The 14991-nt window shown below is 37.5% G+C and overlaps 1 protein-coding gene and 1 non-coding gene across 3 annotated transcripts in view; one reads left to right on the top strand and one right to left on the bottom strand.

Annotated features, from left to right (window-relative positions):
• Window positions 1-980: 980 nt before the first annotated feature.
• LOC134671997 (uncharacterized) overlaps window positions 981-14991 on the bottom strand; it is a 68317-nt gene continuing 54306 nt past the window's right edge. For both annotated transcript variants that reach the window (XM_063529894.1, XM_063529895.1), the window contains exons 2-10: window positions 12806-13068; window positions 12136-12279; window positions 11334-11444; window positions 10636-10769; window positions 5232-5370; window positions 4744-5009; window positions 4351-4464; window positions 3992-4285; window positions 981-3906 (exon numbers count right to left, since the gene is read on the bottom strand). In XM_063529894.1, coding sequence (XP_063385964.1) covers window positions 1531-3906; window positions 3992-4285; window positions 4351-4464; window positions 4744-5009; window positions 5232-5370; window positions 10636-10769; window positions 11334-11444; window positions 12136-12279; window positions 12806-12923 — 3696 coding nt within the window. In that variant the 5' untranslated portion in view covers window positions 12924-13068 and the 3' untranslated portion in view covers window positions 981-1530. The remainder of the gene's footprint in view (window positions 3907-3991; window positions 4286-4350; window positions 4465-4743; window positions 5010-5231; window positions 5371-10635; window positions 10770-11333; window positions 11445-12135; window positions 12280-12805; window positions 13069-14991) is intronic.
• On the top strand, window positions 10806-10877 carry Trnae-cuc (transfer RNA glutamic acid (anticodon CUC)). The gene has a single exon. It is a non-coding gene; the product is annotated as a tRNA-Glu (tRNA).

Here is a 14991-nt window from a genome sequence, read left to right as displayed (position 1 = left end):
TTAGAGAGTGAGTCTTCTGTACCTAGTACTATTATTTATTCTGTGATTTAGCCGACTGACGACGTAGGTACGGTAGGTAGACTAAATAAACTTATGAGATTCTTCATTTTCGAGCTTTATAGGTAGGTACCTACAGTCAACAAAACTGTCATCTTAGCATCCTTGCATATAAATAAGAAGAATAAGAATATATATGTATGCTGCAGGAGTGCTAGGCTAAATAGTTTTGTCGACTGTACGTAGACCACCTATTAGGTACCGGGATATGTAGAAATAATTAAAATCATAAAAAAATAAAACCATTTATTCATACAACAATATTTTCAAAATTGCTTTGTGGAAAAACAAAGTACGAAAATATTCATTTCTCTAACCTACGTATTTACCCCTAAATAATTAACAACTGTATAACGTAATAAATCCAATAAATATTTGAGCCTCTTATCCGTACCAAACACCGAAAAACAATCCATCAAAATGAATTTAAAAACTATTTTACTTAGAACAAAACTGTCTTTATCCAAAATTTAAATTACACTGAGAATATAAAGTTACCTATTAGAATATATGACTATTTTTGCGTTGCCTAAAGGATTTAATGAAATTGAAAAAAAGGTCTTAACAATACACAATAGTTTTTAAATTCACCCAAAAATTTCCATCTCGGATCCACTAGATATAAAATATAATTTAATTGCACAACCGGCCGGTTATTGAATATACATCATTATATTATCAACAACATAGACAACTAAGGGCCTCCCCACATCTGGCGTCTTTCGAGCGTCGGCGTCTGTCGGCGTCGGTCCAGCGCTATGGCAAATGACGTCGCTGCGCAGTTGCGTCGACGTGGGCCATAATTATAATTGTAGACGCCAACGCTCGAAAGACGCCAGATGTGGGGGGGGCCTAAGGTAAACAAATAATTTTAAAATTAAAATGAAAACTATAAGTAAATTTATGACAATCTCCAATTTAGATAATCTATTTATTTTATTATATTATGTTTAAACCAGAACATACAAAATAATTACGTCAATGGTGGGCTGTATGATTATAAACTAATATTTATACAATTTTCTTGATTATTTTGTGGATTCTTCCAAACCACGTACGTATATTGAGGTAAAGTCGGACTTTATCTATTCTTTTACTGGGCACATGTTTAAGTTTTGATAAGCAAACAACAATAATATCAAATCAAACTTCATAAAACAAAAAAAAATATGTTATAACGAATAAAAATGATAGTGAATATCTTAAGAAAAGTAATCTCATACTTGACACTTACAACATTATTTACATTTAAACATTGAGTATTCTGTACATAATTGTGATAGTTACAGAAAAGTAAAAAATAATGACTGCTAATCAGCATACTTTTAACTACTAACTAAGTAAAGAGTTGGTTTAAATGACACCAACTAGGCGAGGTGGCTGTACCTATTTTGTATAGCGTTGCGTTAAAACCTCGCTCTCATTACAAATCCCTGTTAGCAATCTTTAATATTTACTCATCTCTGGTGTTCATTAACATTCAACAGAGTGAACGAATGGGGGGTCATCTAATTGTGCAATGGAGGCGGCCGAGGCGCGCCCGTCGCGACCCGCTATTATCGAAATGACACTCCTGTGCTCCGAGTCACTGTCTCCACTTAAAATTATATTCGTCTCACCCATGAACCCGGAATCTATCTGCTCTTGACTTTGTATCCTTTTCTGGCCGTCATAATTGTACATTCCTAACTCAGCCAGCATTTGTTTGGATTCGTCAAAGTTACCGAAGAAAACTGAATCTGTCTCAACACTCTCTCCTCCAGATTCACTACGACCGTCGCAAAGCGACTCTAAATCATCAGTATCAGATTCGATTTGTAGAGGCGGCGTCTTATTAGTTACGGTTATAGATGGCATCATTGTGTGTTCAGGTACAGTAGTTTTTGGCGGTCGCAGTTGCATCAAGTATCTGGCTCTGCGCTTGGATTCGTTGGAGTCTGTGCTCATGTATCCAGAGTCTTCGGTCTTGTAAAGTTTTCTCAGATCGGTTCTACGCGATCTGGTTCGGGGTAGTCTGCGTCCGGATCGTCGGGCGTTGAGGTTCTCAGCTCTCGAGTATGGTGGGAATCGATCCCTCTCTTCTAAAGCTCTTCTCCTTTCACCTGGTGGACTTTCTCGGGTTGGAGCGGAAAATTTAGGTGAAAGATTTGGCTGCCGCTGTTTTGGTGGCACCGGTGGCCTAACATCTTGCACATTGACTTGCCTTATAAGATCAGGAGTTTTAAGAGCAGCTACGAATCTTGATACTTCTTCGCTTCCATAAGGTACACTACCTCGCCTTTCATAGAATGACAAGCGTAATGAATCATCTTGTACCTTTGTTTTAGCTTCATAGATTTGTCTCAGGCTACCAATCTTTCTCGTGAAACCAATATCGGGAGATTTACTCTCTTTACTATCTATCTCCGTAAATTTGTGCTTGAAGCTGCCTCCAGATTTCAGAAGAATCTTGTCCACGCGTTTCTTGATTTCGCGCCTTGGTTTTCTGTCTAGTGTATCAGGATCAAAGTCGTCATTAAGGTTACGCCTCTTCTCTACTGGAGAGCCACTCACTTGAATAGTCAATGCCCCGGGTTTAGGTAAGTTATTATACAAAGGCTCCATGGTATTTATAAAGACTTCGCTCACTGGTAGACTTCGGTTTTCATATTCAGAATCAACTGAGGCCGCGCTTGATACTTGATAACCTTCTACCGCTTTTCTGACATCGCGCCAGCTTTGCGACAATCTCTGTTTAGGGGTGGGTATATGTGGCTGGTATGGTGTTATATCTTTCATTGATATTTTTGGACCGCAAGCTAAAGAGAACCTCCTCTTTTTCATTAAATTATTGCGCTCTAAACTATCAAAATTAATGAATGGTTCACGCCGCCTCGTTTCTAAGAGATTATCGTCACTGAAATAATGCGAATCAGCTGCTAAAACTGGAATGACAATTTTGGGGGCAATTGGAGCAATCGTTTCAGTTTTTACTTCTTCTAGTTCTTTGGGCTCGCCTCGACGACATTGATTCAGTTCCTGTATAACAGCTTGCATTTTAGCTTTTACTTCAGACGCCACAGGTTCTTCATCGGTTTTCGGAATGGCTGGTGGCATATTAGGAGGCGGAGGCGGTGGCGGTAATCTTTTCCGGACACGACGAGTAGCGTGACTCGATGGACTTCGTTTATCAAGTGTAACCATTGTTGGAGCTTTTGTTTTTGGTTCTTCTTTTGCACTGTCTATCGCATTATCCCCTTTAGTATTTTTTTGATCAGACCCCCGTCTAATTTCTTTTCTACTGTCTAAGCGTACATGGGGAATGGCATGTAAAGCTTCCTTCAAATTGGTTTCTGTAACCTTGATAGGTTTAGGTACCTCAATTCTGACTGGTTCTGGGCTTTGACGAGGTAGCTCAGGAGTTTTAGGTTCACTAACTCTCGGAGTTCCACTGACTTTAGCTACAGCAACTGGTTTAACGGCTTTTGTTGAATTTGGTGGTAAAGGTACATCGTCTAACCATTTACGCACAATCTTCTGCTTGTAGTCATCACTAACACACGTTTTGCACGAGTTAGATCGAGCCAGAGCAACTTTGGCTTTCTGTTCTCTCTCGCTACTATCGCAACCTGGACATCCACCGCAGTGAACGGCTCTTCGACTATTTTCTCTTTTCAAGCTAATAGCACTGAATCGACGCCCACGTCTCGCGCATGGAATATCCCAACCGAGGTCAATAGTATGATATAATTCTTCCTCTGGAATATCTGACAAAATCGGGATAAATCTCTTAGATGTCATCTTCTCTTTGGCAATGGACATTACTTCTCGGATTTTCTCGAGGAATTCAAGAGCGGCTGGAGGCGGATTCTGAAAAAGGAAAATAAAAACGGTTAGTGTCCTGTTCATATATATTTATATTCCTGCAATCTCAATAAAAACTGATTCATTATACCTTCAAATGTTCTGTTTCAAAGAACACAGGATTGAAGTATAACTTCCTCCTAATGGCCGGTTCACCATTCGATTGAGGCGGTTGATTCGTCGCATTTTCTACTCGATAGTCCACAATAGATAAGTCCGAATGCGGAGCTCGCTCAAAGGTATCCGGAGATGCAGAACGTCTTTGCAATCGTTCTGTCACGCGCTCCGGTGTCGTGGCGGTTCGTACTGAAGGCCGGATGGGCTTTTTCTTCATACGACTATTGTGAACCAACGCAGACACCACCTTGGGATTCATTTTCTGGAACTAATAAAGTATTATTAGTAATGTTTTACATAGAATAGTGATCAATTTAGGTCAGTCTTTTTTACCTTTTCTGACGTATATGAATCCATTGTTTCTTCAGTGCGTTCACTAACATCTGACAGTCCTGCGTCATTTAGGAAATCTCCATCCAATTTCATCAAGGGATTTGTTTTCATTCTCTGCAAAGATAAAATAGGTAAGGTCATGATGGGTATGCGGAACATAGTTTATTTTGTCGGGGCAGCGTGAGAATTCCTTACAAATGTTTCTTTTGCTTCAACGTTTCTCCTACTCCATCTGGCCTTATTATTGACTTATAATTTCTTACAAGTAAATTTCTATTTGATTTTCAGTTAATTTTTACATTCATATGATATTCCGTAAGAATATTCCAATAGAAATGTACCTACTTACAGAAATGTTAGTCAATCAAAGATAAAATCTTTTAATTTGCTTACCATGCTATCCAATCCTATTCTAGAATCTAACGTAGAACCATTATCAGTGGACATGGTCGACGAGAAGTTCATTTCAGGGTCCTTCTCCTTTCTCTTCTGCCTCTGTTTGTAATGAACATAGAAAACAATGCCTGCTGCGTAGACGAAGACCAGCATTAAGACACAAACTCCGATGGCTAAGGATTCCAGAACGCTTAGACCTTGGCTTTGTATCGCAGGCTCTGCTGTCACAATTTCTCCGGCATGGAAAGGTATCGAACGGACGTCTGCGAAAAAAGAAATAAGTTAGATCCGAGTTATTGCAGCAGTGTTGGATATGGACATACAAATTCTTGAAGAGCTCATCTAGGTAATGGAGATGAAGGTTTTCATATTGAGTCTTAAAGGAATTCTTCTTTGGGCAAACAGCTCTCTCGAGAGCTCAAATGAAAGGCGTAGGAGTAACCCTTGCCCACTGGTTTAAACACAATTGTATTAAAGGTACTGACCGATGTTATGTGAAGCGCCAGCCACACGGAAAGCCGCACAGGAGGCAGCCAGGCGGGTTGGTGTCGGAGCCGAGCACAGCACGTGGACTGCCACCAGCCGGCCCTCCAGACGGTTGTGAAGTGTTGTCGAGCCTCGCCACTGGCGAAAAAAATGCCATAGTCAGCATCGTCAACGATAACAAATTAGGCGCCATTTATAAAACACGATGATGGCAAACGCACTCTACATTAAGTGGAGCCGGAAAATACCTAACGAGCTAAATTATGCCAAGGTAGTGCTTAGAACATAGAAAACTTATACAATTGTGTAGTCCTACATCTACATGTGTGAAATGTGTTAGGTTAACGTTTAATAATTATTATTTTCGGGTAGTTTTTATTATTCTCAGTCGAAACAAGTTTAGTTGGTTAAGAGTTTAGATCAAGAAAGCAGACTTACGAGTAAAATATTTTTTACAAATTGCACTGCGCTGGCAAATATTTGAAAGTATGAAGATGATAATCTCCGGAGAAAATTTTGTTCCTTTTCGGGCGGCTTTAGCAAACCATTGATGGCATCAATCGGACAGCGGTCAGAACGCCGGGCGTTGAAATGCAGCGCTGATGAACTTTCAGATAAACACAAGGCGTGAAGGAGCAATTTGTACAATCCTTCCAAATATACGGCATTTAGATGTCTACACCGTGATAAAATATGTGACCGTATCAGGAGTCTTACTGCCTTCTCAAATGCAGGCGAATATTTGTCTTGTAAGAACCAACCAGCTTAAGTAACCTTAAAGGCGAAAATGAATCTTGAATATCATTATGAATAATTTGGCTAGGTCAGAACTTTAACTAGCTACACTACAATTCCAGATACAACTAAGATTATGGTAAAGACAATGAAGTAATATAGATGTTAAAAAGGCTGTAACCTGCAAATATTTACAAAAAGGAAGGACGCCGACCTTATACGGGTTTTTACACACTCTACTGCGATGTTGCCAGGACTCGCATTTTAGCCTTTATTATTCTAAACTAACTGATCCACTTGCCTGCGCTTGGCGAGGCATGTAGAATAACAACTTCAACTTGAAGATCAACGAGTAGATCAAACGAGTGCTCGCAACTTTTTTGGCCACATAAGTGATATTAAACGGTTGCGATGACATTAATATTACAATGTTATTAATTACAGCAGATTTTATGAGAACTGTACGTTTTTTGCAGTACAAAAAATCAAGTAGTATTTCATTGACTTTAGATCTGATCATAAAAACATGTGTGTAACGTTTTTAAAAGTAAAAAATCTACTTCGCAATAGTTTGTTTGGTCCATATTTTACGTATTATATTGTACTGCATGTAGCCTTATAAGGGGTATTTAGTACTCGATACTTTCTTTTTGCGTTAATTTTATTAAAAATATTGATCTTTCTCCGACACAGTTTTCAAAAATAACTGGGCTATTTGACTCAACGTCGGAGTCGACGTCTGTGTCAACTGGGGTATTTGACTCAACGTGACGTGTCTAGCATATACATATATGTATTATTTTGTGTAAATGAATGAGAAAAGTAGACATAATGGAGGTCACCACTCAAAAGATCTCTGTTACTCTAACGAGTCGAATGGGCCCCCTGCTCGTTGCACGCTTGAACCACTCTAAAGTCTCTAACCATATTTTCACGATATCTTTATTAAAAACACATTCCTTTACTTTGATTTTCTTATAGATTCGACTGGATCATAAACAATGTCATTACTTAATTCCACTAAGTATGAATATAATATTTCCCTTTTATTGGGACGATTATCGACATTCGCAAATAATCTTGAACCAGAAACCAACTCGTTTGTCGGTTAATTTGGATCGCACTTATTGATTCTCATCATAAAATTCATAACATATTTAAGTTACTGCTCACATTTCACATAACAGACACACATTTGAGTTAGATCACCCAAAAGCACATACTTCGTATGCCAAAAAACATTACTTTATGTATTTACATTCCATAGTTCTACATACTTATATATTATGGACATTTAGTTAACGCTGGAATCGGTGGATGAAAAGTAGATAAGGTGCAGAGGGGCAATTTAGACTGCGGGGTAATTTAAACTAATCGAAATATCTTGCATGTTTTACATTATTAACTAGAGTTACACACAACACATATTTTTCGCTACTTAGAAATATTTGGCACTGTATAAAACTCGACTTCTTTATTTGGTCGGGTTATTATAGGCAGATAACTTTAGGCTGCTAACTTCACGCCGATACTGTATATGAGCACGAACACACGAATGTAAAAGAAAATGTTTTACAGTGATTCCATACTAATCGCGTTCCATACTTACAATGTCTATTCAGGTGTATATCTGTGTCCATCATGTCCATGTGTAGACCCACAGTGTACCTACTGTGCCGTAACATATCGTTATCAGATTGGTGCATGACAGCACCAGAGGGCTTACCGCGAACCACGTTCGACGTATTGCCTCTCTGTCACTCTTGTAAATTCGTTTGCAAGTGTGACAGGGAGGCAACACGTCAAACGTGGTTCGTGGTAGGCCCTCTGAATAGCAACTTGACGTGTTGTTGGTACGGTCACCGTCCATTTACAGTTCGTGAACCTTATATCAATAGCATAAAGTCCAACTTTGGTCATTTAGAAGTGTTGTTGTTAGTAACAAGTACTTGTATTTCAGGATTGACAAGTGGACGTTTTGCGTATCTGTGGAATGGTCCGACAGTTTACAAATTGCAAGTTTAAGCAATTTAGCAGAACAGTTCTGTTTAAAAAACTGGAGACATTTGATTTCTATTTGATATCATACAGGGATCTGTACAGGGATTTATTGAGTGACAAGTTGGGTGTGTTTAAGTAGGGTAATTCGTCAGTAACTGGCCACCCTAAATAAAAATGATTTTTTTCACCTATAAACAGAATTCATTATCAGGTGGCTTGTTATTGAAGGCTGACTAGTTATTGAAACCTTATACTAAAAAGAATTCTGTTTAAAGGTGAATAGAATTCATTTTTAAGTTTAGGGTGGCCAGTTTTTGGCCGGTGGCCAGTTACTGGCGAATTACCCTATATTTTCTTTTTTCAATTAAATCATCGTTACAGCAATCGACTAATACAAACAACCGTATTAATCCATAAATCGATACAAATATAATCTCCCGTACTATCTGGGTCATAAAAACGGTATAATCGTTTATCACTTTTATCAGCATTTATTAGTGATCTCATTTATATGGCAGTGACTTTTATTATGCCTTCTGCGGCCTTGTCGATGATTGGAACTGGTTTTGAGGAATACCAGCGACAATTCGAAGACGTAATTTTTGTTTATTTATATTTATTGTAATACAAGTACAAGCTTAATTTGCATCAGACGGGTCTCTGTACGATAGGACATAATCAGATAAAAGATTACATTGACTACTGTCTTTCTTTTATATTGGTCTCATGCATTAATGTAAATTCGGGCCAATTTTTATTCTGCTGGAGTTTTTTCTTCGGATTTAAAAAGTAGCCTTTACAATATTTAACACAATATATTTTTTAATACAGTTGCTCAAAAAGTGCTACTTTACGTAGCTGTATAGCGTGCGGAAAGTTGGTTATCTCGAACTAGTGCTTTTTACTTTTCCAATTTTTTTAAATTTATACTTGTTCCAATTCAGGACTACTTATTGATGAGTGTTAATATTAGTTTCCTTTAAACGTCGTAATCAGCATAAAAACCTACCGTTAATGTAAGAATACGAAAAATATTACATATTTCATATTTAATTACTTACCTCTTCATCATTATAACACGTTTATTTTTTTTTAATACAGTTGCTCAAAAAGTGCCTCTTTACGTAGCTGTTTAGCGTGCGGAAAGTTGGTTATCTCGAACTAGTGCTTTTTACTTTTCCAATTTTTTTAAATTTATACTTGTTCCAATTCACGACTACTTATTGATGAGTGTTAATATTAGTTTCCTTTAAACGTCGTAATCAGCATAAAAACCTACCGTTAATGTAAAAATACGAAAAATATTACATATTTCATATTTAATTACTTACCTCTTCATCATTATAACACGTTTATTTTTTAATATTCAATATTGAAAATTCCGTTCTTAATAAGTTGACTGAATGGAACGGAATAGCTGCCAAACGCCCATAGATATAATATACTTAAAGACGACGTCTAACCGAGCTGTCACTGTTACCACTTTTGTTTAGTGTACGATTAACAATGTTTTTCTTATTTTTTCGCAACTGTATTAAAAAACGTCGTTCGATACACGTGCGGAAATGTCATTCTTCACTCGTCCCGAGTCTTGCCACTCGCCTGCGGCTCGTGGCAAGATATCTCGGTACTCGTGAAGTAATGACATACCTTCCGCACTAGCATCGAAATGTACTATAATATTCAATATTGAAAATTCCGTTCTTAATAAGTTGACTGAATGGAACGGAATAGCTGCCAAACGCCCATAGATATAATATACTTAAAGACGACGTCTAACCGAGCTGTCACTGTTACCACTTTTGTTTAGTGTACGATTAACAATGTTTTTCTTATTTTTTCGCAACTGTATTAAAAAACGTCGTTCGATACACGTGCGGAAATGTCATTCTTCACTCGTCCCGAGTCTTGCCACTCGCCTGCGGCTCGTGGCAAGATATCTAATGTACATTTCGATGCTAGTGCGGAACTATTGCATTATAGGAATTAGAAGAAAGATATTCTGGTATTTACTTCCACTGAGTAAAGAAAATAGTTGTTAAGGATAAGAATTATTTCTTATTTACTCTTTTTGGATTAAATTTCTGTTTTCACTGCCAACCCAAAGAAAACATGGCAAGATATTGTGTAAAACAGCGCTCTAGTTTTTTTTTAATAGCCCGTAATATTGTCCCACTGCTGGGCAAAAGCCTCTTTAAATGTATAATATTAACTCCATAAAGTCTCCGTTTTTTAGGGTTCCGTACCCAAAAGGTAAAACGGGACCCTATTACTAAGACTTCGCTGTCCGTCCGTCCGTCCGTCCGTCTGTCCGTCCGTCCGTCCGTCTGTCCGTCCGTCCGTCCGTCTGTCTGTCACCAGGCTGTATCTCACGGACCGTGATAGCTAGACAGTTGAAATTTTCACAGATGATGTATTTCGGTTGCCGCTATAACAACAAATACTAAAATATATAAAAACAGAATAAAATAAAGATTTAAATGGGGCTCCCATCCCATACAACAAACGTGATTTTTGACCAAAGTTGAGCAACGTCGGGCGTGGACAGTACTTGGATGGGTGACCGTTTTTTTTTTGCATTTTTTTTCCTTTTTTTTTCCATTATGGTACGGAACCCTTCGTGCGCGAGTCCGACTCGCACTTGCCCGGTTTTTTTAATAATCTTACCTGCAAAAAAGTGCTTCCCTCATCCCGATACAGCCCAAACGGGACATCATTGTCGAGGAGATCTCGCAGCGTCACCCACCCGGACGGCGACAGGTACTGCGCACTGGTTACTGCGCACACCGCGTCTTCCACGTCTGAAATAGAAGGATAATTTCAGCAACCCCGACAAGTCCGGTATGGTCTAGTGGCTAGGATACCTGGCTCTCACCCAGGAGGCTCGGGTTCGATTCCCGGTACCGGAATTGTCTTTTGCTATAGTTTTCAATGAGATAAAATCCAGTGCCAGAAAAAGCATTCTAATTTTAAATTAAGTGGATTTAAATTAAACTAGAAACCGCTGCCAGAAATATTGCTTTTGTGCTTCTTTTTGAGTGTGTTAACCCCTTACCGCATACGAAGCCATATATGGCGGATATGATATTTAACTCTATTGACAGCTATTAAAGTTCAAATTTCAACAATTTTTTTTTATTATATGCAGTGAGGGGTTAATTATAGAATACTACTACTACTTCTTCATCAAGCAGACTATAATACCTTACATTCCTATATTATAAGTATATGTATTGTATATGTAGGTAAATACCCACCTGCTTTTATTCAAATGTTTATCATTGTTTATAAATGCAATTCTACAAAAAAAAAAATATTGGAAATAAAGACGTCAAAGCATTAAAATAATAAGAAACCAAACTTACCCGTAAAAACAATTTCTTTGGAAGGGTACATGATTTGTCCCTTCATCGGCAAAAACACCAGCGGGATCTGCGTCTTCGTCGCGCCGCGGCCGAAGCTCGCCATCACGCATTCTGAAAATATATCTCGGTTGTAGTTCGCTTTTTTACAGGCTGCTAGTGAAATAATTTAGTATACTTACACTTTAAATATGAGTAATAGTTTAAAAATGTAGCTTGATGAAAGATGAAATTAAAAAAAAAAAAGGTAGTGACCCCTGGCTTTAGCTCAATAGATACCCCCAAGACTATACTCGTAAAGCTGGATCAGTTCTTTCTCGGAACAGATCATACCGTCTATATATATATGGCCGACACACGTCCTCTGGTCTTCATGGAACGCGCGTGTATCTCTGCCTCATTGTCTTACGCAACCCTCCCTAGGGCAGCGCGTTGCCTTAAGATATGTACTGGGTCTACTTGGAACATAACTATTATACCATCTATCATACTATCATACCTAAGGGCGCACCAGAGAGTAGATTAGCTACACTCTAATAACACGGGTTAAAAATTGTCTACTCCAGAGCACACAGTCGCTGTGGACGAAATCGGTCAGGAGAGAATCATATCAAACAGTGACTCTGAAGAACTCAGCTAACAAAAGCTGTATTTAAAAATGTAGCTTGATGAAAGCTATTTGACCTCGTTAACAAGGAAGATCCAGGGTGTGGAACAAAGAGGTGACCCCTGGCTTTAGCTCAATAGATACCCCCAAGACTATACTCGTAAAGCTGGATCAGTTCTTTCTCGGAACAGATCATACCGTCTATATGGCCGACACACGTCCTCTGGTCTTCGCGAAACGCGGGTGTATCAGTGCCACATTGACACACGCAGCCCTGGCCGCCCATAGGCAGCGCGGTGCCGTGAGACTCCTCCATGCAGCGCGTCATTCCGCAGTCGGAGCCTGAAATACAAAAATATACCTATAGGACTTTTTGCAGCAATATTATATTAGCCCTACGAGTACTTTCAAGGCATGGAACGTGGCATGTAGCATTGTACTTAGCTTATGCCAGAAAGAAAAAAATTGATGTAGAAATAATTTGTAAAGAAGGTGTTTGTCCCCCCTTTTCACACACTTGTGTATTTCATTTTGCAGTTTTTCGTCGTTACCTATTAGAAATACGGTTGAAGTTACAACAAATTGCCAATAAGTACTTTTGAACTTAAAAAAATTAGCCGTAGGACTAATTAAATAGGTACTAAGAAAAATATTTCAATTTTACACAGAACCTGTACAAAAATAAATAAATTATTCATATTTAATTTAGATACTTAACAGCCTTTCTCCGATAAATCACTGCCCTAGCAAAAGCAGTTAAACATGTGGGTTAAAGTGAAAGTGACCCACTTAAGTATATACGTGATCAACAAAAATATACTTAAACATAAATAAATAAATCAACATTTAATTTTCTTTTGATACTTACTGACGAGGGCAAAGGCATCTCCGATAGCGAATCTCGTAACGTTCGCCAGCGCCACCTCTCCGCCCGGCGTGGAAGCGCCAGCACCGACGGCCAACACCAGAAGCAATACCAGCGCCATCTCTGATAGAGTACGCGCAACTAATTTACAAATACGCTCGGTCAGTCATTCTCTGCTTGTCACTAGGTGGCTTCTGGATTTTGGATTCGCATCTTGTGGAAGTTTTGAATTTTCGTGCTCGATCATCTTCGTGTTCCGGCCCAATCTGTGAGAGAAAATTTTGTTTGTCAGACTACTTTATCATTTTTCTTAAACACTTACTTAATAGATCCATTGTCATTGTCACTCATTATCTACTCTACAACCCGTCAAGACATTTTAGGCAACAGGGGCCCGATTTTTGAAATTCGATCGCTCGATTTCGTGTATTTCGTTCAATAATATCTGTACTACTAGGCATTTAAATTCTACTAATAGAATTGAAAACGAGTGGTCAATACCACTAGATTCCCAATTTCTATCTCTCGTATTTCAAAAATTAGCATTTCGCTGTTTTCCACCGATTTTCGAGTGACGAAATCGAACGATTGAAATTCAAAAATCGGCCCCCTGGGAGGCTTATTGTGATTGTAATATCAGGTTAAATATGAAGTTGATCTGAATTTGTTATAGATATGATCTGTCACTGTCAAAAATGACATTACTTTCAACAGAAATGTAATACTAGTATAATAATCAAAATCATAACATAATTTGAACCTAATGTCAGCGCGTTGTGCATTACCTAAATTAAGTTTCATTCAATAATAGTTTTGATTTATAGAGACACGTGGTGTCTATCCGACACTTGTTAGTTCAACATAAGTGACATAAATAGGTAAGTATAGCAAAAATGTATAAATTAGCGCCTCAATAACATGCCAAAAAAGTAAAGATAATCTTGAACAACTGTACCCTAAAGATTCGATATCCTCCACCTTCCGTTTCTCAGCAAAATTATTTTTTTTTATTCCAAAATAAATTTAAAGTCCAAGCAATTCCCTTGATTGAAATCTTATGGTTTCGTTCAAATGCTTTTGTTTTAACTATGAGTTTTAAAACTACTTTTGCTGGGAGTATTGAGTTATGAGATCCGACAATGTAATCCGATACGAACTGAAAACTTTATGCTTCTCATTTATTTTCGGTTAGACACGTAAAAACGGTTTATTAATGAATGCTAACGGGTGACCCAGGTAAATAAATAAAAAATAAACACAAATTCATACAGCTAATTAATATGCACGAAAAATTCAGTTATCACATAAATACGCTACTTTCGAAAACTTACATATACAAATCGGCTAGCTTATGAATAATGTATGACATATAATGAACATCTGTAGCTGTAGCGTTTAAGACGCTAAAATAAATAAAATTCTAGTTTTTCTACATTGGCTGGTGTGTCAAATCATAGATCACGCATAAATTTGTGCAATATAGGTGCCCCAGCGCAGACTTAAAAAAATATTAGTGTTATTTTTATGCAAATGATGAGATATCGTGACTTGCAAATGGAAATAAAGTCAATGTCCTTTTTTTAAACTTTTAGTTAATTATGTTTTGTGGCTAATTGTTTTGACTATACCTAATGGTTACTAACTTACTATATCTACGATAAGATGTAAAACTGTAAATTGTAAACAGGTCCATTCGAGTTCTGTCTGACAGTGTGAAAAATGACGTTTTTGGTTGAAGAAATGTGACTTTTGACACTGACAGATCAGTATCATATTGGAAATAGATCGAATAAGTAAAACTAGTCTGAAAGAAATGAAATTATTTATGTTATATCTAAACATTACTTTTAGTACCTAGGTAATATTGCCTATGCATGTACTTATCTTAATAGTCTTCTGTAATCTTTAAAGAGATAATACTATCTATAGATCATTTGTAGAATAATAATATAAATTGTAGTTTAAAACAACAAAATAAACCAAAGTAGGTACTTATGTAAAATTATACACAATTGAATTTAAGCTGTTGTGAGACATACTAACATTGAATATTTTTACGGTTTAGACTCACATGTCGCGCGAGTGACTAAAAACAAGTGAGTCTAAACCGTAAAATTATTCAATTTTACACAATTGTTTTTTTAGTCGATATTATCTGATTCAAAACAATGCGAAAGATTTTAACGCTA

The sequence above is a fragment of the Cydia fagiglandana genome, chromosome 16, assembly GCF_963556715.1.
Source record: "Cydia fagiglandana chromosome 16, ilCydFagi1.1, whole genome shotgun sequence".
NCBI classification, from domain to species: domain Eukaryota; kingdom Metazoa; phylum Arthropoda; class Insecta; order Lepidoptera; family Tortricidae; genus Cydia; species Cydia fagiglandana.
The sequence above is the reverse complement of the archived record's forward strand: the minus strand, read 5'-3'. Positions and strand labels throughout refer to the sequence as shown.